We start from the raw sequence: 24,132 nt of genomic DNA, 5'->3' as shown, positions 1-24,132 counted from the left end.
CTCCAGAACAGGAACAACCTCTTCAGTCAGGAGCTACAGGTACCATTACGTTTAATAACAGTAATATTCTATCTGCAATTGGAAAGAAGTTTATATGTGCCCAACAGAAAAAGCAAATGTTCGTTGACTTTCCCATACTTAATTTTCTCATTGACTTTCTCATACTTAATTTTTTTTTTCATTTCTTCATGTAATGCAACAGCTGACTGTCATTTTTAACCAGACTTACACAACTCCGTGCTGTCAAGTGCTGCTGAGCTCACTGCAGCTCCACAAACACATGCTGCGCACACGTGCAGACTCCCACGCACTCTGGCGCGCGCGCACACACACGCACTCGGCACTTGTGCTCCCCGTCGCACTCCCGGCTTCGATCTGCCCGCGCAGAGGACGTGCACGCTTGCTGCCAGGGGCTGCAGCTCTGACATGTTCCTGGTGAACGCTCCTGGAGCAGAGGAGGTGGCCACACATGCTGATGCCCTCTGGTCTATACCGAGGTCCTACGGTCACATGCTGTGCTGCAGACGTGCGTGGCATCCCCAGCACATCTCGATTTGGCCTCACCCACACTCTTAGCAAAACCTTTTTTCTCTGGGAATTGCAGACTTTCAGAGAGCTTGTGGTGGACTCAGACTCACAACCAGAAGGGTTTCTGGAGATGTACAAGTAAGCCCGATGCTAAATCTCACTGTAGCAGAGCTCTGCATAGCCTAATTTCTCCTGCTTTTAAGAGTGGCTACAGTCTCTCTGCACTGTGTTCTGCAGAAGGAAGTAGGTATCACTTGTCCTGAGGACAGTTTTTGGCCAGGTTTGTGCTCCCAGAGGGGGAAACGCAGCCTCAAGATTGTTCTTCCTGCCCACGCATGCCCGCTCCGTTGGCACATCCCCCCCAAAACTTAGCAAGGCAGCCAGATGAACAGGAGGTGGGCAGGAGAAGGAACACATCCCGCCTACGGAGAGGACTTTTTCCGAGCAGCATCAGCAACTTGGAGCACTGAGGAGCACAGCCCAACGCACCGGGCTGCTGCTTCCACGCTGCGGTTAGGAAGCAGCAGGGGAGGGGGGATCCACGCCAGGCACGGGGTCCTGGCTGAGTGAGCCGCTCACCTTCTGCCAACGGAGTGCACAGCTTCGCTCGGAGCAGGGCATCGTGCCAACAGTGGGAGTTGGGAGGCGGGTGATCTGATGGCTGGAACGCTGGAAATGGGAGTTGGGAGGCGAGGGCTCTCTTCCAGCTGTATCCATGGCTTGCTGCGTAACCTTTGGCAAGGCATTTCACCCCTCCGTTTCCCTTCCCACTCATCGTATGTCTTGTCTGCTTAGCTGTTAAACACATCAGGGAGCGGAGCTGGCTGGGAGAGGGGCTGTCCGCAGTCATGGCTTGGTGGGGAGGGTGGTGCAGCAGGACAGCGACAGCGTGCCCTGTGCCTGGGGATGGGGAGCGTCCCCTTAAGCTCCCTAGTAAACCTCCCACATCGAATATGCATGTTCAGTTCGTCACCCTGCAGAGCCTTGATCTTGGGAAGAGCCTCGAGGTCCTGCCGTAATCGAAAGAGCAGCAGACCCTGTCCCCTCCACCAGGCACGCACCTCCCAACCGCCCCGGTGGGAAAGCAGGTTGAGGTGATATTTATCTTTCAAAGTTTGGCAGGATTTCATAGTTGTGTGTGTGTGCGTGTGTCTGTGTGTCCGCATGTGCTTGTCACTGAAGCCTGGGTAATTATTTTGGTTTATTTCTTTTTTGGCAACACTTAAAAGTAAGAGCCGGGTCTTTATAGATTGCTCAGGTTGCATGGAGTATGGGCTACAGATCATCAGAGAGACATGAAAGCAGAAAACACATTTCTCTGGCACGGCATTAAAGGGACAATAAAGGGGTAATTGTAGCCTGGGGTGCAGCCACCTCCTGCGCCCAGACTTCCGTCGCCATCGCAGCGCGGCGGAGGACTTCGCGAGGGAAATGATGGAAAAGCTGGGGTGAGGCTGTCTCAGGTCAGGACCCGGTTATTTCAAAGGTGGTGTATGTTCAGGAGGTTAAAGGCACCACTTAGGTACATGAATAAAACACTGCCAAATACTCTGAGCCATAACACAGGCAGAGTGAAGTCTTTTAAAACTTGATTTCTCATGTCTGTTTTCACCCTGAGAGACAGTTGTCAAAGGATCAAAGCGATTCCCATTTTTAAGCTCTCTCTTTCTCTCCCTCCTCCCTCTCCTCCTTTCCATTTCTCTCGCTCTCTTTCCTTCCTCCTCTTCCCTCTCTTTTCCAACAGGACTCCACAGAATGGAGCAAGAATGAGAGGAAAAAGGCAGACAGAAAAGCATGAACTGGAGGCTTGTTGAGTTCCTCTACCTCCTGTTTATATGGGACCATATACTAGTACAGCCCTCCCACCAGGACCCAGCTGCTACCAACCAACATGTCTCCAAGGAATTTGATTGGCTTATTTCAGACAGGGGGCCTTTCCACCACTCACGGAGCTACTTATCCTTTGTGGAAAGACATCGTCAAGGATTTACAACCAGATATAAAATATACAGGTACGTTGGTTTCCTACAGCACCTGTAGCTTGGCTAAGTTGTTAGGTGGTGGGAACTCAGCCAGTTCTCATGGGCTCAAAGCTCATAGTCAATGGGGAGATGCATCATTGTCCCCGTTCCACCTGGAAACACTGCTTTGGTTCTCCACGGTCCTCAGCTGACAGTGCAAATTGCTTCAAAGACTCGTATGTAACGCTCTGATAGTGAGATGAAGGCACTGCGGTGCCATGGCAATGTGTACAACACAGATCGAGGTAGAAAGGGACCAAAGATTTGGGTGTACTTCGTTTGTGGCAACAGATAAGTTTGTAGGCAGGTTCACAAGCATGTTTATGGAATCAATGGGCAGACCAAGCTTCTGTACCAAACTCATACATGTGAACTGCCAATAGCTTAAGGTTCACACGGGCAAGAACAGACATAGAGACGTCAAGACACATATCAGTATGGCAGTTCTCACATCGCTGTGCATGAGCTGTAGCTGTGCACTGCCTACCACAGGCCTCCGCAGACTATCTCCATGTATGAGTCGGACTTGTGCCCAGAACTGTGATCTTGGTTTAAAACTCTTCCTTTTAAAAACTATAGAGAATAGGCAGAATTTGGATTTTCCTTTGCCTTCCAGGTTTTGAAGCCTTTGTTGTGGTCTGTTTCAAATTCTTCTTGCCAGCCGTGACATCCAGAAAAAGACTTTTCTTTTTTCATTTTAACGTGAAAAGCTGGGGTGCTCATATGAGCCTCCTATTCAAGCAGGAAGCACTTGGGAGTGAAGGGGAATATGAAGTCCAAAGAGACTCCAAAAGTCTCATAGAACTGTGCATAATTACATAGTCCTGTTGTGTTTCAGAACGACACTTGCAAGCACAACCATGCAAACTATTAGGTAGGAAGGTACTAGTGAGTAGCCTGCTGGCAGCACGCACGCAGATACACGTAGACGACGGCTGGGGGATGGGGCAGTGTTGTCCCATGGGCAGAAAGCCAAAAGCACTCACAGAGTAATAGCCACGTGCAAGGCGTCGTCTATGTGTGAGGAAGAAAAATGAGTTGTGCCGGTCCCATGGCCTCCAGGGAGTGCAGCGTCCCCTCCCCTCGCACCAGCCTGCAGAGCAAGGGCAGGTTAGCGTGAGTCCAAGATGTTGTCCTGGCTTGTCCTCTTCATTCAAAGCAGCTCAGGGGGAAGAGAGCCCCAAAAACTAGAAATTATGCTGTCGCGCTTCCACTAAGGATGCCTGACTGTCTTTGCATTCACAGAGTGGAGAAAACATGACTTTTTTCAAAAAGACTTTCTTCCTGGTTGTGGGTATCCCCAGCTCTCCTCCTGCCCTGCCTGATGACAAAAACTCTGATTGAGGCTGCAAACCTCTGCCCCATGCAATGCCCCTGGCAGCGGCTCTGCCCTTTGCTAAAGAGCTGTTCAGCCCCGAGTGCCACTGCAGCAGTTTACAGGGGCCGTAGTGGGAGAGAAACACATGCCATGTATGTGTTCAGACACATCTAAGAACTGTCACTGTAGGTCAGGCCAGAGATCCATCAAGCCTGGGATCCTGTCTCTAAGAATCATGGAGAAATGGGTCTGGAAGGACCTTGAGAGGTCGTTTAATCCATGCCTCTTCCCCAAGGCAGACTCAGCCATACCTGTGTCACAGCTGACAGAGGTTTGTGGACAACCTCTGCTGAAAGGTTTCACATGATGGAGAATTCATACCCGGAGCAGGCAGCCTGTGCTGTGGCTTTGCTTTCCCCACCTTTATAAAGGAGCTAAAATCTTGCTTGTAAGTGAAGCCTGCAATTTCTAGTTTTATCTGCTATGGGGGAGGCACAAATTCTCCTTTGGTTCATAGGAGAATGCTAAGAATTCAAAGGCTTATCTCAGTTCAGGATGAACTTTATACCCAGGAAGCGGAAAGGGATCTGGTTTTCTCCATTTCTGCTGGATATTGCCAAGCACTTATGAAAGACACTTCTAGTGTGGGGAGGATGCGATGTCCTCCTCCTTCCAACGTGGGAGAAAATGGGCAGCAACTCCTGCGTGCACAGGAGTCTTATGGGTGTGGGGAGGTGTCTGAGAAGGGTCTTGCAAGCTGGTCATAATGCTGGAGAAGTCATTATGCGCAGAAGAAACTGGAGGTGAGACGGAGTCCGGTGGCAGCAGTTAGGGATAGAGTTTGGAGAGATGTAGGAAGACTGCGAGGGCGCAAAGGGATGCATCTCATGGCCAAATACCACGCACTAAGCTGAAGGAGGGAGCTGAGGGCTTGGAGAAATCCAGTCACGTCATGGTTTGAGCTGCTGGGAGTTCAGCACTTTAGACACACGCTCTCTGGGATGAACTTTTGCTGCAGCTGCGATCAGCTGAGGAGGAGGAGGAGGGGAAAACCTCATATGCTTCAGCAGAGCAGGTGGAGCCAATAGGTAGGAGTCTGGCTAGATGTTGAAGGGTTGCTTGGTTTTAATATCTGGCCCTATTGGCAGAACTGGCCACTTAAAAATTGAGCCCATGCATTTTTTTAAGGAATGTCGAAATCAGTCTCGCTATGGTGAATTAGTGGAGCCACAGCCAGTTTTAGCAGCTGAGAGCTGAACTCTGAGCACACCCCCCCTCCAGAACATATCATTTTACTGAAACTCACAGGGGTAAAATCTCATTTTGTGGGATCCTTAAATTGACTTCGAGAATCTGTAAAGCTGTTGGGATTTTGTCGACTATTTAATTCCAACATAGAAGCCTCTTTCCTCCCAAATGATGTCTCTCAATTGCTCTTTGCACTAGACGGGCCCAAGAGAGACACATAGTCTACATTAAGGATATCACTCCTTTCCTTAGAAAAGCAGCTGATTTGGAGCATGGGAATTTTCTGTGCAGTCTTCTCTTTCAATGTTCCTTTTCTTCCTCACTTTTTTTGGTTGGCTGGTTTGTCCTTTGTCCCTCAGTTAGACAGTTCCTTTGGGCGCTTGTGATTGTGTTGAGTGAGGTTTGACCCGGCCACTGCTGTTCTCCTAGGGCTGATGGCAGCAGACCTCACACCAGCCACAGCCACCAAGTGTTTGGAGCGGATGTGAAATCAGGCGAGAGGACCTCACCCGTCCCTAATTGAAACGCTGTCGCCTGTTTAGTGGTGATTTCCCCAGTGTCTTGCTATGCAGGAGCATGGACACAGCAAATTAGGACCGTGTCATTTACATTGAAAACCCACAGAGATAAAGGCACTGTCGATGTTGCACAGCAGCATAAAGGTGAAATGCAGCATTTTCTCTTTTTACAGCTGACTTTAAAAAGGAAGCAACACCAAACTAAAACATGCAACTCTCCTGCTTCCATCACCGCCAAAGTCCAGAGGTCTGTCAGCAGCAGAGAGCTTGTTTTAGTTACCAAGCCTATTTTCTGCGCTGCAAAACCAGAACTGCTGTAGAACAGTATAGCTGCTGATATCTCTCCATAGGATGCCTGGATCCAGATCTACCATCCTAGCACGGAAAGGCAATTTGCTACTACATTCTCCAAAGGCTCATTTCCTCCTTCTGTGTACTTAGCAGATTCTAGATCTCTCTCTCACAAAACTTGGACCGCTGCTTTTCCTGGTACCCTCAGTCAAGGTTTACACCTTGCGTGTGATTATTAGTAGCAAGGCAAGCAAAGTGGGAGATGTTTTCTATTAAATCATGGACAGTAGGGGTAGATACAATTGCATTAAGGAAGCACATTAATCAGCATTGATTCATACTAATAAGGCTGGTTTAGGGGGGCCTCTGGCAGGAAACTGCTGCTTTGATCATTATCTGTGCACTCCGATGCTTATGCAGATAGGAAGGCAGATGCTGAGAGTGGTTTGTGGGATGTCTGAATATTCATTATCACTATCCTTGTTGTTCCTAGTCATGAGAGCCTTGGGTACTCGGTACTGCACGGAGGCTGGAAAACAGGCGAAGCACAGCGTGGCTTTGGGACTAGGGCACTGCTCAGACCAGGAAACATTCCCATCACCAGAAAACAGTGGTTAACAGTTTCCACTTCTTTGAAGTATATTGTTGTGTTGTCTTTTTTAATTCTCCCAGAAACTGCTTATTTAGCTACAAGGCAAAGCAAAAGAAACAGTAGGCTGAGCACTGGAATACACTATGCAAATAGCCCGGCAGAAGCACTGGAACAGGAGCACTCTGCTAATGATGCTGCTCTGTTCAAGCAAGTTCTAGAAAAACAAACCTTTCCTAGAAAAAAAGGAGGCTTTGTTGTTGGATGTCAGAGGTAATACATGCAGTATGTATACTTTAACCCCAGGTTCATGGTGTGGCTGTGGGTAAGCTCAGTGCTCCATGCCTTGGTTCCCTCCCCGCCACCCTGAGAACGGGAGATGACAGTGTTTGTCTGCTCTGTGTTGCTGGGCAGACTTAATTAAGTGCTGCAAGACGTTTGGACGTAAGGGACAACGGCAATATAAAGTGGATGATCACACGGGGTTGGATGGGGAATGTGCATGTGCAAGAAGAAATGTGGATTTTCCACGTGTGGGAGTTTAATTCCATTTTCTGAAATGACAGCAGTGACAGGGAAATCTGGCTCTTGTGTAAGAGAGCAAGGAAACCCTGGGGTATAAAAGGGAAACCTGCTCGCCTTGCAACTTCTCCTGCAGTGGGACCATTTAGAGGCTGCCTAATTTCATGAAACCTGCAAAGACAGAATACTTCCCAGACCTCTGCCAAGTCTAGTTAAAATGCACCAACAGATTAAAAACTTAGTGGGGGATGTGACAAGAAACCAGCCAGTCCTGTCCCATCCCTCTGCCTGCAGAGTGACAGGACAAAACTGATGGCTGACGTACACTTGTTACCGTAAGGGCCCTGGATATATAAAAAAGAAATACAGCTCCTGGGATGGGAAAGGTTGTGAGTAACTGGCTGCACAAGCTAGCTATAAATTTGTTGGGATGGCGCATGGGGAAAAAAAGCTGATTTGGTTTTTTTTTAATCCTCAAAAAATTGTTTCATCAGGAGGGTGGTGCAGGTCAATGGAGAGGTAAGGGATATCTCCATCCCTGGTGATGGCTCCATCTCAAGGCTTGGCTGGCCAAAGGCACAGCTGATGTGCTCAAGAGCTGATGATAGTCTGGCTTCAAGTGGGAGGTTGGATTAGGGACCCCCAGGGTCCCATCTAACTAACATTTCTGTGATTTTCCTCTTTCTCTGATTCAGAGTGGACACTAAACTGGGTGCTCATAAAGGGATTTGCACTGCTGAATGCATTTGGCCACACTAGAGATTTTTATTTAGTCCTAGAAAACCCACAAATCTGAGCGGCTACGTGCTCTCTAAATGTGTCATTCGCTTGGCGAAGAGGAAGGGAATTATCACGAAGTGAGGTTCTTTGCTGTGCATGTAGCATGGGCTACAATTGTCTTAGAAACGCATATGCTGTTCTGCTGCTTAAATTTTCCCTTAGAGGAAAAAAAAATAAAACAGGAGAAAAAAAATTTGGTCTCACAAAACTGTCTCACAAACCTTTCAAAGTTTTATGGCACCACAAATTAAAAACAATGAGCCAGATTCTCTGTGACATAAATATGAGAAGCTGTTGACTTCAAGGAAAATTCACCAATTTATTGGCTGGAGAACGTATTCCAGCGTATCCAGCATTGCCCACGGCCCCAGGACCTGCATACGCAGTGCCAGGGTTTATAAGGCTGTTTGCCCTGGCTGCGTGGCTGGGAGCATTATGAGCTTTTATTATTTCTAAGCAAAAGCAGAATGCAACTGGACGTGGAGAATCTGGTTAGTGAGTGTGGTTTCTATGACTGTTTTTAGCAGCTTCTAGTACAGAAGTTTTGTCTGTCCTGACCAGTCCTTCTAGGAAGGTTTCATGCAAATTCCACAACTGAGGAATTGATCTGACAGAAAAATAATCTGGCAAAGAAAAAAAAAAAAGGAAAAAAAGTTAACTCATTCATTGTGTGGTCAGGTGATAGTAAAGGGACAGGACTGTGTGGATGGAGGCAAGAAGGGGACTGGTGGGACTGCTGTTTTCAGCAGCAATGCAGATTAAAGTTGTGTTAAAGTGGTTGTGAAAATGCGTGCTAAGTTTTTGTAGAGACAAGATCTGTTAGAGCTGCTTCCATCATTTTTCGGTCCATTCTTCTTCTCCCATCTCTCCACTCCTCGTTGACTCCTTTTGCTGTCTCTCTATTGCATTGAATTTAATCCACTGGTCACTAGAGCTGTACAAATAATTGATTTTGTGGTTCACTGGTTGTATAGAACAAAAATGACATTAAAAATGGGCTGATCTGAAATAGATGTTTGTTCAACTTTTCAGTAAAATGAAAAGAATCAAAACATTTAATTTTAGACTCAGTGAAATGTTTAAGCTTTGCTGTTTATTTTCATTTTATTAATCCAGTGAAAAACTTTTTTTTTCAATTTTTAAGATGTAAAAGTTTATCTCAAAACACGAAGTCAACCAAAGCCACTTAAAAAATGTCAAAAGGCAAACATTTTGATTTTGAGTGTATTTTGTTTAGCTATTCACTCTTCAATTTACTCATTCAATTTACGATGAATTTGCAAGTACTTTTCCTGTCCTTGAAACAGGGAAGGAGGCAAAAAAAAAAAACCCCGAAAGACAAAAAAAAAGACTGGCTATCCTTATTGTTCGCTCTGAGACTTTGAAATCTTAAAATTCCCCAGGGTTCAGCTTTGACTTTCCTTGGGTTCAGCTTTTAGCATCTTAGGATAAAGAAGAAAGCTATTTCCCCAGCAGCGCTGGGCAGGGGAGGCCCAGCCGAGCCGAGCAGCAGGATGGCAGCTTTGCTGTGGGAAGGCTCGTGCTGGTTCGAAACGAAGCTGGATGCTGAGACCTGGCTACTGCTGGCTGAGACAAACTGCACAACACGTCTGCAGCCCTGGTTCCTCTCTCACACACATGTCCTGGCAAGTTTTCAGTCCTGTTCCAGTTGTTTGGATGCCTGAAGCATCCAAAAACGCACCGTGAAGGTTCTTCTCAAACAGCATTAAGGTGATGCTTTGCACTGGTACAAATTGATAGGCACCGTTGGGCTTTTTAATCTTTGCTTGGGCTTTTTTAGTCGTGCTGAAGTTCTGCTGACAAGGATTTCCTATTAGGTTTTTATGCTATCTGTTTAAAGGGGACATCAACTTTTATGTTTCCCAGTCAGAGGCAAGGCTTTTTTAGGAGAGGCAATGCAGCAGTTGAAGGACAGAGGGAGCTGAGATGAAAGGAGGCTCTTGCCTCTGCGTGGAAGGAGCAGTGGAGATCCGTACAGCAGTGCCTGGCAAAAAATAGGCAATCTCCATAGTTTACATTATGCATGTAAACGAGCGATGTACACTGGTTTGTAATCAGTAAATGCCTTGTAAATAAATGTGTGTAAACCAAAAATTTAAATCTATTTCCATAGTGCATGTAAACAATGAAGCCTTCTAGTGTTTTCTTCAATGTAAATGTTAATCTAAAAATGACATTACTACAAGTTTATGTAACTTTACAACAGAGCCACAATTTACATTCCTGTCTCACCAGCTCTAGCACAGCAGCTTGGCAAACACGAGCCATTCAGTGATGGGCGTGAACCAGCCAGATCCATCATGTAGCTTCTCCTTCAGCCACAACCTTCATTCTTCATGCAGTTCAGGGACCAGTGTTGTCACATTCCCTGCATAATGCGTCTCCCTGCGTATGGGAAGCTTTTCATATATTTGCATAAGCAGGATAAAGGCAGGAGTGGGGGACGGCAGGGGCTGAGCCTACAGCACTTTGTCCTGGGAGCGTTGGGCTGAGCAGAGAAGGAGCTTGGCCCTCGTTGGGGCTGGAGGAGCAGCTGCTCTGGCTGCGCTCGGATTCAGATGGCGAAGGCTCATGAACGTCCCTGGCAGCCACAGGACTTGGCAGAAGGACACACCTCTCCTTCTCTTTGATATTCCTGAGAACAGAGGGCACATGGAAGGATAGATGGCACCAGCCTTTGATGTGCTCAGAGCTGCTGAGATGTGGGTACAGAACATCTGGCTGAGCTTTGGGGATGGGCAGCCCCTCATCTCAACATGGCAGCGCATGCTCAGGCCATGGGGAATGGGGCAGAAGCGATGCAGTTGATAAGTTCATGTTCTGGTAGGGCACTTGTGGTCAGGACACACCGGTTCCTCTGGAGAGATGCACGCATGTGAGCTGTGTCCCTGGAAAGGCAGATCAGTAACCACTTGCCCTGCGGGCTCACCCGGGCAAGCTCTTGGCTGATCAGTTGAGCGTTGGCACGGCAATGCCGAGTTGCAGGCTCAAGCACAAAAAATTCTCTTTCTGAATTTTTCTGAATTATTTTCTGAATCCAGAATGCAATATTTTAAAACCATGCTCCAAACAAATCCCAGAAGCATCACGGACAAATATTTTCAGTCACTGAACCTTTCCAAAGAGATCTGCATCCTGCTGGGGTGGGAGGCAGCTTTCTACACACTCCCCCCTGAGACCTTGCTTGATGGGGAGATCTTTTCCCATCTGCATGAAAAGCGGAGGGCTGTGCCCAGCAGACCTCCCAGGGCTGCTCCCCAGCACGCTGCGACAGCAATGACTTTGCACGTTCATCTCAGATTTCTTCAGACCAGCAGACTATGGTCCAGTGGTTTGGGAGCATATTTTAAAAGCTAACAAGCCATGGAGAAGCCTTCGCTCTTCTTTTTATTTTTTTTTTTTTCTGTGAGCAGATTATTAATTCTGCTTTCAAATGGGGCAGATGCTTATTTCAGCAGAGAAGCTGTTACATTTAAAAAAAAAAAATCATCCCTTTAGATGCACGGAATAATTTTGTTCTGGCACCAGCACCACTGGGAGATGGCATGACTGTACCTGTTATAGGGGGTTTTCTATTTCTGGATCCTTCTAATGTTTCCCTTGGGTTCCAGAAAGTTGTTTTTTTTTTTCCTTTCTTTTTTGCTGATTGCCACCCACCAGTCTCTGTAAATGGAACAAGACACGTCCCACCGGGGCAATCGGAGCCATTCAGGCTGGTTTCCCATGTCAAACCACTAAGCGCAGGTACCGGACCCAAGGACACATCAGAAAAGAAACTCAGGAACCAGCTTTGCAGCAGGGAGGGAGAAGGGTTTGGGTCAGCCCTTGTGCCAGGATCTCCTCTCCAGGCAACGTGAAATGAAATCCACCCTTGCGGAGCCAGCGGGTCCCCTGTGTGCCGGGGCACGCACATGCTGACACAGCATGTGGGCAGCTCGGTGAAGCCTCGGCTTCCCCTACAGAGAGCCCTGGGCAGGTGGGACCTGGTCTGCTCCAGGGGAATGGGGTGGAAGCAGTATTTGGGCAGTGCCCTGCTGCCGGGTTTGTGGGAGAGGGATGCTGTTCGGTGACGGAGCTCTGCGTCACGGGCGACCAGATCTGATTTCACACCCGCAGCCTTCCGCTGCCGACACGATGGCCACGAGGTGGTCACAGGAAGCTGCAACGAGGTTCCCTTCACCAGGGAGTCATTTTTACTGGTTAAATACATCCCGCCAGGTGAGAAATACCGCGAGGGAGGGCAGGAGGTGCAGGGATGGGAGCCGCAGGTATTTGCACCCACGGGGCTGCCTGGGCTGGGGGCACGCAGCCGCACTAGCTGCAGGCAGCAGCTGCCTCCTCCTCCTTCCCTGCCGGACTCCTCGCAGCTGCCTGGCTCTCCAACCACTCTGTTTCAACAGGATGGAGATCCTTCCCATCGTCTCCATGCTCTGCAGCGTGGGAAAGGCTCCAACATGCTCCAGCCCCTGCTCTGAAAGGCGAGTCTTGAGGTCTGATGCTGGCAGCGGCGAGAAGGGCCAGGCGGCTGGGGCATAGCGGAGGGACGGGATGCTCTGAAGTATCTGCTGTGCTTCTAAATCAAAGTCCTGCTGACAACACAGAGCACTAAATGCCTGCCTGGGGCTCTGCTCCTACAGTCATGTGACGACATCAGAATTTAAGCTTTAATTAAGAAAGCAGTACGGGGAGGGAGGGAAGAGTCTCTAGCCCTTATGACTGCAACAGAAAGCTTGGAAACATGACCTGAGTGTAACCAACATCTGCTTTAATGTGCAGATGGCTCCCAGCAGAGGGGTAAGCAGCTGGGAGAGGAAGCTGTTGCATCAAATTCCCAATTGGGTCTGGCCTGCGTGTGCTTCTGCTTGCAATGAAGGCACTTGCTTGGAGCAAGGGGAGTTTCTGCAGAAGCTGTGCTATGGCAGCGTTACACCAACATGCCCTCCCTTGCTGTACACGGCTCTCGTGCAGCCTCACAGGGCCAGATTTTACACTAATGCAGCCTCTGCTTGTGCACAGCCATCGTCTAGAGGTGGCAAGAGCCAGCTCAGTGCCACTGTGTTCCTGCGGGCTGACTCGTGCCCATGGTGCGCAGCACTTTTTAAGCAGCAACATGGAAATTCTCTGCTCCAGGGTTATGACAAGAGTTTTTTTTGCCTCCTGGAGTTCCTTAGCCCAAATTGAAGGGACTCCTTTGTTAAGCCTCTATGGCATGTGAGCTTTCAACACCTGCTGGCCCAAAAACCCATGCTGTGCTTTCTCCTGCCATCAGTTTTAGCAAGGGCAGGGAGAAACTAGACATTTTAGAGACAGGTTAAGGAGAAGCCTCTGGATGCTCTCTATCTCCCAGGGGTACACCTTTGGCAAGGTTCATTGAAGAGGAACCTTATTTGATGGTTATGCTCTCTGCCAGCTCACCAGGGTCTGGAGGCTTAAATATGTGTGATGCTGCAACAGCCTCTCATTCCCATGAATGAGTGCCACGAAAAGCCAGGGGAAAAGCTGCTCCCCTATAACTTATAGCTGAGACCTGTCTCTGGGCTCTGATTGACTTCGTGATAGCTCTTACAATCATCCTGACACTGATCACCCTGCCAATGTGGCCGGGGATCTTGCCGTTTCTGCAGTAAAAGTGCCCCTTTGCAAGGTGCAAAGGTTTGCACTGGCAGCGCCTGGCAGGTCTGCTGGAGCCGAGGCTGGGGTTAAGCTCTGATTTCGGTAGCTGACCAGTGCAGCATCCATGAGGATGCAAACGCTGAGCAGTGAGGGACATCGCCTCCCACAGCTACTTGGAGGTGGAAGAAAGGATGGGGTGAAACCGAGCATTATGCGGGGGGGGAAAGGTGTTCTCATTATCCACGTGTCCCTGCCCAACCTCATTTTGCTTTTCCTCCCCTTTCTTTCATACTTGTTCTTTCCCTCTCAGCAAAGGAAAACCTGGCTGTCGAGTATTCAGTGTTAAATATTTCAGCATTGGCTTCCAGCTCTTGAGCAAAACCCCAGAAAGAACATTACTTCTTACTCCCCTCCAAATGTCTGAGTCTCTCCGTGGGGAATGCAGGCGCATAGCCTGGGTAAAGCTAACGAGAAAGCTTGATGCACAGGGAGAACCGCATGTTGCATGGCTAAGAGCAAGCAGGAGAGACAGGAATAAGAAAATAAGGTTGTTAGCTTCATCTCTGGTTAGAGCTAAATGAATAGTCCCCAGAAGACTAGTATGTTGTCCTTGCATTTTGTCTGCCTTCCCCCTGTTTTCCTCCCCTTACCCCCCATTCATGTGCAGACTGTGGAAATCTCAGGTTCCCCCCTCCCACCTGGAAAAGACTCCCGAGTGTTTCTCGGCAGTATTTGATATGTGAAATCCGTGCCGTACCGGTGCAGCAGGTGTTGCCGACTCACGTGATGAACCGTATCTCAAGACTATTCAGTGTCTCTTCAAAGCCCACACTTTCAGAGTCCTCTGATTATGTAAGAGTCTCAACTCAATTTTTAAAGTAAGTTTACGGCCCTCATAATTGCAGAGGAAAACTTGATAATACGACTCCTACATACTCAGAAAGCAGAAGGCAAAAAAAGAAGGGAAAAAAGAAAAGAAAACACGCTGAAGTTTATCAGATTTTAAAAGTCTCATGAATTTTAAAACCAATCTCTTAATTCTTTTTTGCAGCCTGACTCATGATTTTCAAACAGTTAGCAATATGGCTGTAGGGATTGTAAGGCTGGTTTGTTATCTTATTAGATAACTTACATAAAATATCCTAACCCTTGGAGACTCGGAGATTGAGTATTGCACTTCAGTGCACAGCTGGAGAGAATAGTGTCTTTTCTCTGTGTAGATGCTGAGGATCTCCTCTTAATCCAGGTCTCTAGTCTCTACCGCAGCATAAATATTTCCCAAAATTACATTAGTGCTAATCATATGAATGAGAATAGCCATAATATTGATCTTCATAACACTTAGGTTATTAAATTTGAGTTTGAAGGTAGTTTTGTGGGGCAATTCATAATAGTAAATCTCGTCAGCATGCATAAGCAGGGAAAACAAGCCACAGAGCAATAGCATTGCAAACCCAGAGAGAAATATATTCCAGACTCTTCCATCCTACCACGAGATCACACACCAAACAGGCACATTGAGTAAGTCTGCAATGCCAGAACTGATGTTTTGTTAATCGTTTGATAACCTCAGATGAACTTAATTGATCTGAAAGGCGAAGAAAGGCCTTTGGATGTTGAAATAACTTGTTCCAATGTTTCTGTGAGGTACATGCACCACCCAGGGGCACTTTATTGCTGGAATATTTGCACACACACTAAGACAGGGGTGTTCCTGTGATAAGATGAAGGGGGATTGCCACTTTCTCCCTTAAGTGGTAGACTTGCCTTCCACATATGTGTTCACTCAGGCTGTTCACACTCAATTTGAGAGTCATGCATACTGCAGAGGTAGGGAGGGAGCAGAGTGTATCATGCTTGTAGCTGTTCTAGAGCCTCATACCTCCCTTTGTGCAGACATGAGCATTGATGTTTAAGGTGCGCTCAGATAATGGGGTGGCCGAAGCATCTTGCATGGCCTATGGTGGGTTAAAGGAAATCTGAGAATACTTTCCTGTGAAATGGCTCTATAATAGGGGACAGAGAAGGTCCTACCAGCTCTTCTAGCATATAACAAAGGAGGAACCAAGGGCATGGAAGAGGCTGAATGCTACTGTATAATAAGCTTACAGGATAGGTGCTGACTGTATTTGGACTTCATTTTCTTCTGCAGAAGAATCACAAAAGTAAGTTCATTGTTTTCACTTCTGGGGACTGAAGTATTTGCATCATGTCTCTTAAAAAAGACAACACGTCATCTCCCCACTTGAACATATGAAATCCATTGGTGATTGTCGCCTGCACAATTGCAGCTGAGCATCTGAAGGTAAAGACTTTAATGCTGTCTGTTAGCTGGAATAGAAGTAGCTCAGCTCTCTGTCAGAGTCTTGCAAGTGTTTGTGCCAACGGGGTGGGATTTTCACTCATAGTGGTGGGGATTGTGCAGCGAAAGGGGAGCAGATCTGGGGTAGTTCTACAAGGATGGTGATAGGATGGCAAAGTCTTTGCATTTTTGGTGTAATAAAATTGTGTCGGAGAGGTAGAAAAACATTTTCTCCAAAGTAAGATTTTGTCAAAATGCTGTATTTTGTTAGTAGTAGTGTTTCACACTGATGAATTGGATTCAACATATTTTTGAAGTAGTCTCTGGTCACTAGTGACTGTGTCGAGAGAGATCTAAGACATGAGCTATTTTGACAAAATTTTGTCTCGTGAAAACATTACAAGCTGTTCCAGATTATTCCAGCATGGAACAAAGCCAGATTCTACAGCCCTGAGAGTAGCTACAAAAAGGAATAATCTCCTGGACAGCTCCAGCCACAACCGAAGTCAGAGCCCTCCCAAACGTGAGCGATTTAAGCTTTGTCTGGAGACACAAAACTGAAGCCCTTACCATTTACAGATGAGTTATCATCAGGTGCCACAGGGACAGTGTGAAGGGACTGAGTAGTAAAGGATTAGCCGGGGCACACAGAAATATTGAGCAACTCGCTACTACCTCCTATTGTGCTCATGCTAGTGGAAATCCTTCTTAGAACGGCATATTTTATTCAATTTTTAAGAGCTCTCAATTTTTCATTTAGGAAAGGAAGTTGGAGCAGCGTCCGATCTGTAATCAATCAGTCCGCCTTTGCAGAAAAGCTCTGAGGAAGCGCTCTTGCTCTTTGGTCCTTTATCTTCTCTGTGAACTCACAGAAATTATATTTCTGAATGGGATTAAGAGTGAGGGAGAGGGAGAACTGCAGCCAGGGCAATCCTCAACTAAACCTTATAGTAGTAACTAGCCCTACCAAACCTATCCCCAACCGTAACACTTCTTGTCTCCAGCCAGAAGCAGCAGATAATGTTTCAGATCAGCTTGGCCCAGAATTAAAATAGGTATTTCAGCATTTTGTGTGAGTACTTAACTGCCTAAGTGCCAAATTCCTGTAGATTTCAGTGGGCATTATAAAATCAGGATCTTTTGAACAGCATCTGTCACAATCTTAAATGAGGCCGTCCATAACATAAGCATGGATTTATTATCCCTAGTAATAAATCACTGGAAAAACACAATGATAAAAGGAGGAATAACAGACACAGCCCATCCGGGGATCTCAAAGCTCTTTGCAGCCATTACTTAGGGTTCCTTATGATAGCTGAGGTAAAGGCTGGGGTTTGTTTGTTTGTTTCGAATGAATAAATTAATCATTAGTAAAATATTATGCAGTTCATCAAATACATTATTCACCAGCTATTTGTCAAAATAACAGCTCAGTCATATATTATCAGAACTAAACATTTATAATGTGTGTATATCTAGTCATCAGATGATTTATTCAGGCTTTTGTGGAATGAGTTAGTTATTGACCAGTTTAAATCACTGCTCCCTTGGGAGGCAGAGACGTATTAGTTTGCGAGCTCTTGGTGAACTCGCACCATCTTTTTGGCTAAATTGTTCAGCATCTGTCACCAAAACAGAGTCCAGTGTCTGGGTTCCTTTTCAAGTCTGTCTCAATAAAAATAGTTATAATTCTGTGTATCTATCTCCAATACCAGGTCTGTCTCAGGTGGGAAAACCCAACCACTGATTCAAGATCAAACTATCATGTGAGTTCTCCATGTTCTTGTAGGACCAGTGCCTGAACCCAACACTAAGGTCTTCAACCCTTCTTAGATATCTCAGCTGCCCAGTGTCTCTCTACCTCCCAGTTGCAGGAAAAGAGAGTTTAGGAATCCCAGCTCCCTGCTCCCTGAAGTAGATCACACAGCTTCAGTAACACTGGGAAAGAACAGAGGAGCCCTTTACCAGGTCCCTCCCAGCTCCGTCTCCCGTGCCAGCAAGCTGGCCTCCTTCCAAAAGAGCCTCAGCAGAGCGAAGCTACGTGACAGACACTCACCGACTCCCCTTGTCATTCGTGACCAGCATCCCAGAAGGCTGCAGCTTCTTCCATGCCTTTATTGGTGTCAAACATCACAGTCTCTCCCCTGGGTTTTATTAGGGAAGCTGATGCCAAATCACCCAGCTTCCTCCTACTCGATAAAAAATGTTTATAACCCAGTAAATTCTAACATATCAGCAGCTTGTTATGGAGGGAAAAGGTCACTGGGAGAGAAAGAAAAAAAAAAAGGGTGCCTTTCCATCGGAAATTCTGGCTGGGTATATATGAAGGAGTCAGCGCCAGGAAAATATCTTTTGATATGATAAAGTCTCGTAATAGAAAATGTTGCTGCAATACAGGCCTCGTTTCTTCAGATAAATATTTAATATAGATCACTAAAGATTAATCGAGTACAGAAAAGAGTCTCTCCTATGGTTGGTGTAACGAAAACATCTTCTTGTTAATTTATTATGGAGCCTGAAATGAGAAAAATCCTATAGAGAGAAATGCAGGGTACGGTTTCCATAGAGAAGCAGCGCACCGCACCAGAATTTATTTAGTGTGTGGGCAGAGGCCTTCCCAGAACCAGCTGCAGCGTGGCGTTCGCGTGATAAAAAATCCCAGTGTAGGAAGAAGCCTCACAGACTCATCGTGCTTTGCTGATCTGACTCCTGCAGATCCCAGGGTTTCCAGAAATGGTGAGACTGTAGGACCTGCAGGTTCTTGAAAGCATGGTCCACCCTGGATGAAGACCAGATGGCAAGTGTAACGCTCCAGCCTGCTCCTCCAGGAAAGGACATTCTATCCTTTTGGAGTAAGGTGATGCCCTGAGCTCAGTGCAAGGAGAGGAGCCCCCAGTCTGATCCTGAGGGCTGTTTGCTTTAGCAAGAAGTCCTCATAAGTGTCTCCTTGACAGTTTCTCCAAGGCACTGTGGCCGTTCACACCATGTTCCTGACAGTACAGGGCAGCAAAGAGTCCAGGGCGATGGTGCGAGATTTCCACGTCCCACGATGCTGGGATGTGTTTAGTCAGCTCCACTGTGGTGGGTAAATGACAGGACCTCTTTGCTTTCTGCAACATGGTCCACAGAAATCATCTTCCCAACCGTTTTGCAGCATTAAATAGGACAGTTACAGAGAGTAAATAAATAGCAGCAGAGACGGTTTGAGGGAGAAAATAAGAGTCGCAGGCAAGGGAGGAGAGAAAAAAAGATACGATTTCATCTGAGACTGAAATGGAACAGAGTCGATGAGATGGAGAGATACATGAAGGTTGTTCCAGATGGCCAGCCCCGCTGACGTGAAGGCTTCTGCTCCACCAGCATCCGCAACATGTGAACAAGGGGGACTGCTTGCTCTTAGACAAGCAGTGGAAGTGGGCAGGAGAATCCAGCAGATCTGTCTGTGCTCCAGGATGGGGGAAAGGGAGAAGTCCCGTCCACAGATGCATGTTTTAGAGACCAGCAACAACTCTGGAGAGAAGGAGTCTGCAACATTTTTCCACCTCTCCAAGGAGCCATGCCTAGTTGTTTCTCTAGAAGTGATACTTTGCTTTCCTACTCGACCTTCTCCTGTGGACACCTCTCCTGTTTTGGGAATGTTTGTGTCAAGCCGTTGGCAAAACGTTACTCCACGTGTTTAGTTCTCCCCAGGAGAGATGCCAAGGGAAAGCACCAATCAGATCCTTGTCATAGGATAGGTCATAGGCATTGCCAGAGGCATTCAGGAAATGTAGCTAGGATGAAGATGGAGAAAGCATGGTTAGAAAAGAGTTGGCTTTATTTTTGTGGCACACACAATGCAGAGTGTCTCTTCTGCTGCTGCCATGCCTAGCTGATCTCGCAAGACACCATTATTTTTTGACTCACATGGAAGACGGTGGAAGGACAGAGAGGCTTAAACATCCAATATCACAATCCAAGGAATGTGGGACTAAAAGGACCTTCCAGGGCCACAGCATCCCATCTCCCACTCTGCCAGGCACACCGTTTGGCCATCTGAAGGATTACAATCCTTAGAACAGTATGGATGGTCTCTCTGCAGACTGCATCTCCCAGGGCTTGGCTGCTCCCAGAACCCAAGTAACGACTGAAAACCTAAATAATAATTCTCTCCAGTTGTACCACAGGCTCTTGGACTTTATACAGGTGTGACTGGATGGCACGCTCTAGCCTGGGGCTATCTGGGGGAAAGACTAACAGATTTTTAATAGCAGCAGGGACTGTTGCAGTCATCTAACGTAAAACTAATCTGTGTTTTGAACATTTATTTGTGGCATGTGGCACGGATCTGGCTGGGAGAATTGCAGCAGTTAAAATACCCCCAGGATAACCTGGGGCTGATCAAGGGGCTCCTATTTTCATCTCTGCAGACGCTGTGACTGCACTGCAGTTTGGCACCTGTCACCTTGGCAGGGGCTTTCATCAGCCGTGCCCCTCCGACTCCGTCTGTCATGCTTCGTACTCCCGCCGCAGTGAGCCGCAGATATAATCTATGGAACACAAACATGGTTTTATAATAAGTTTTCTATGCAGCCGGGATAAAATGCCAAACAGAATCAGAAAACAATCAGTCAGTGAAACTCGGCCCTGCTGATGAGCGCGCTGTTTGTCATGGTTCAGTGCCCGGGAAGATTGAGGCTTTAAATACAGCCACCACCTGCCCCGCCGAACGTGGGACCAGTGGGGCAAGGGGATGGAGGCAAGGGGCTGGAGTCCAAAGGTGGGGACGAGTGGGGCAAGGGGATGGAGGCAAGGGGCTGGAGTCCAAAAGTGGGGACGAGTGGGAAAAGGGGATGGAGGCACGGGGCTGGAGTCCAAAAGTGGGGACGAGTGGGAAAAGGGGATGGAGGCACGGGGCTGGGGCTCAGGGCAGCGGGAATAGCCCTCACATCTCTTGGGAGTGAGTTAAAGGAGCAACATCAGAGCGGCAAAGAGACACCGTAGGATGGAGCCGCTGCTGCTTGTATCCGGACATCAGGACACTCGCCAGCAGCCGGGCTTTGTAAGGAACAAGCCAGGGACACAGAGCTCTGCGACGCTGGAGCGATAACGTGCACTGACTGCGGCCGCCTCCGGGGGATGCTCTTGCCCAGGCCCCGGCGGTCGATCGCTCCCGCCGCCGGCAGCTTTCGGGCGCTTCTCTCCCCGCATCGGGCTGGTAACAGCCGCTGCCCCGAGCGGGTCGAAGTTTACATCAGGTTCCGCGTCCTGCCGCACGATCGTGGGCTGTAGGACCCCAAATGTGCGCTACTCCACGCAATGCAGCGGCGGGGGGAAGGAAAAAAGAACGGGAGGGCTGGGAAGCGGGAAGGAGGGAAGGAACTCCATCAAAGAGCTGGAGAACGCAGAAAAACCGAGTGCCTCAGCACGGAGCAGGGTGCTAAAAAGCATCCTGCTGTTCTGGGCAGCAGCTCAGCTCCTCTGGCATTTTATCCCAGTTCAGAAGAGGGTAGGGCTGGAGCCCAGGGGGTCACTGCCTACCCACTGCACGGAGGCACTTTGACCTGTCCCCCTCCTTCCTGACACTTGCTCGGGCACTGGGAGTTGTGAGGTTTCTAGGCAGTAGCAGGAAACATTGGGAGCAGCTCACTACCAGACTGCACAATTTTTTTTTTTTTTTTTCTCCAGTATTTGTAGGAGTTAGGGGATTTGTCCTAGGTTTTTTCCTGTCTTCTTTACATACTCCAGGCTTGAGTCATATAATTGTATAACTCACAACTTCCGTTTAAAAAATAAGAATAAGCCGTCTTTTAGGATTGCAAAGAAAAGCCAGAAAATATGAGTCTTTAAATCTCAAAACCCAGAAGGCAAATAAAAAGCATTGCAGAAATTGTTGTTTTGTTCAGTAGATAAATATATACATATGCATGTGCTTCAAAATTCTGAGGTCCAGTTCATTCTTTCTGAGCAGAGGCTCAGATGTGCAATAGCATGTAATCCCTTATTCAGCCATATATATGGCTTTAGCTAGCGTAGGAGCTGGTGCTTTTACTTTTCCCAGTCCTCACCCCATGACAGAGCCATGAAGGGAGGTCTTCCCCTTAGCTTTTCTTCAGCATCTGATCCCCCTAGACTAAGTTTCCAGTACTTCGCCTCAGAGAGATCCTGACTTTAACTTAGCACAAACAAAAAAGCCTACCATGAAAGAAAGCAGAACAGGCGAGAGGGGAAGAACCAACCCCGTAGAAGCTCCCATCCAGACTCAACAAAGGATTCCTGAGCCATGATAAAAGCACAAAGCAAATACCTGCCAAGCCAAAATGAAAATCTGAGACATAAGAGCCCTTACTAAAGAATAAGCCCTTTGCCCTCTATTTCACTCCCTGCTAAACTTAAAAAAAACCTCCTCCCCCTCAAAATCCCCAACACCCCCTCCCCCCCCAAAAAAAAAAAAAAAAAAAAATCACCAAACTCCCAACTCTCCCCACACAGCTGACATCCCTTTCCCTCTAAATAGACCTTGAATGGTGAGGCTATAAATCTTTGCAGCTGGTCTTATCCTGCCCTACAGGAAAGAACCCTGTGTCCAAGGAAGGGGATGTATGGAGCTCAGCTCCAGCCTCTGTCCCAAACCCTACATTTTGATTCAGGAGTGTAGCTCTGCTTATAGCCTAGAGACCTGCTGGGCTTTGAGACCCTCTTTGCACATGGAGCTGGGCACTGCCTGCACTGAAGTCAAGGAGGTTTTGCTCTTAACTTCTCCAAGACCTGAATTTCACATCTGGACCTTAGCACGTCAGTGGATTTTGCTTTAGCAGCTGAATTAAGCAATTTGTGTGGACAAGTGCTTATGTGGCTCTGCACGTTGTGGGGCAGTTTGCATGTACTGGGCTTTCACTACATTCCCTCCACTGTACTGTGGATTTTATGTCCACAACATGGGTGTAACAACCTCTCTCGGCTATTTTAGGTGAATTTGAGGTTCTGTAAGATAAGGAAGTACTCTAGTGGTCCTTTTTACACTAAAACAGTCTCTTGGCTATGGTATATTCATAAAATTGCAGGAATTCAGACAGGTGCAACCTGAAGTGTTACAGACAAGTATCACTGAAGGCTTTAGAGGTCTTCAGCCTTCTCTCCCAGACCATCCAGCATGTTCTTCTTTGCTGATTTGAACACAACAGAGCTGGCAATCAACATAATCTTCCCAAAGGAAGCAGTTTGCATTTTATTAGATTGATTTCACAGCCTTTAGGGTCCTATTACCTTGTAGAAGATAAATGCCAGGGGTGTGTGTTTAATTCCTCTTGCTTTTGCTACAGATCAGGTCCAACGCCATCCCTGTGGCACCACTCCAGCTCACTCCATGTTTTTCCACTGCTTGCACGTGGCTCTTGCATCCTTCCCCAAAGGGCTGGGATTTGGGAATCTACACGTGGTGGTGATTATTAATAGACGTGTACTTCTGACCCACTTCTGTTGTCTGTGGTCATTGCGGGGTTGTGACATCGCCACCCTTAGCCTTATTGAGTATGATGTGGGAAGAGGTGCATCGAGCCCTGAGCAGGCACCAATGACCCTGGGCAGGAGCTTTTCTTGGCAGAGGCAAAATGAGCAGCTGTCTGGGGAAGTGAGTTCAGCCTTGTGGTGGCTCATGCCCACCATCTACTTTGGTCCTTGCTGGTGAAATGCTTTGTCCTGCCTCTAGATCTAGGTTAATTTTGTTCATGGCTGTGCTGGGTCTCTCCTTTGGAAAAGTTCTTCATCCCCTGGTGCCTTAGCTTCTCTGTCTACAGTGACACATTTGTTTAGAAGTGCTTTGAGATCCATGTATCAAAGTCACAAATAACAGCTAAAGGAAACGTGACTCATGATTGGAAAATTGCTAAGCATGTGCCTGAATAACGCAGTGCTTCAAAGCTTCACAAACAGATCCCAGAAAACAAAAGCATTTGCATTCACTAGTCCCTGCTCCCTGGATAGGACAGGACAAAGATAAAGCTTTTCCTTTATAAAATGCTGCAAAAAACCATGGTTGTCTTTTTATTGCAGGGCACTTTGCAGCATGCAAAAAGATTGCCTTTCTTCAAGAGTTTGTGAATTTTTATTTTATTGTGGTCTTTTTATTTCCTCCATCAAAACATGTCTGAGTTTGAAATGGCATGACTAGGAATGAAAATTAAATACATCAAAACTGATTTTTGTTGAAATGAGATTTTGGAGCAACCAGGGAATGTTCAAGGCTTTCCTCACAGCTTCTGTTCAGGTTTTTCTTTTGCTAAAGAGGGATGTAGTCTGAGGAAATGGGTCACCTTTTTCCTAGAGAAAATTTCTTCAATTTTACTGTAATTCTGAAATGTCACAGGCTTTTTGGGACAGTTTTTTTAATCTTGATCCAAGCG

At 47.1% G+C, this 24,132-nt stretch overlaps 1 protein-coding gene across 1 annotated transcript in view; it reads left to right on the top strand.

Moving 5' to 3' along the window:
• Positions 1-2,322: 2,322 nt before the first annotated feature.
• The window catches only part of BRINP1 (BMP/retinoic acid inducible neural specific 1), a 60,233-nt gene continuing 38,423 nt past the window's right edge, over positions 2,323-24,132 (top strand). Inside the window, exon 1 of the mRNA XM_009981083.2 lies at positions 2,323-2,540. Within this exon, the coding sequence (XP_009979385.1) occupies positions 2,323-2,540 (218 nt within the window). The remainder of the gene's footprint in view (positions 2,541-24,132) is intronic.

Source organism: Tauraco erythrolophus, chromosome 22 (genome assembly GCF_009769465.1).
Source record: "Tauraco erythrolophus isolate bTauEry1 chromosome 22, bTauEry1.pri, whole genome shotgun sequence".
In the NCBI taxonomy this organism is placed as follows: domain Eukaryota; kingdom Metazoa; phylum Chordata; class Aves; order Musophagiformes; family Musophagidae; genus Tauraco; species Tauraco erythrolophus.
This window is presented reverse-complemented; position numbering and strand designations above follow the sequence as displayed.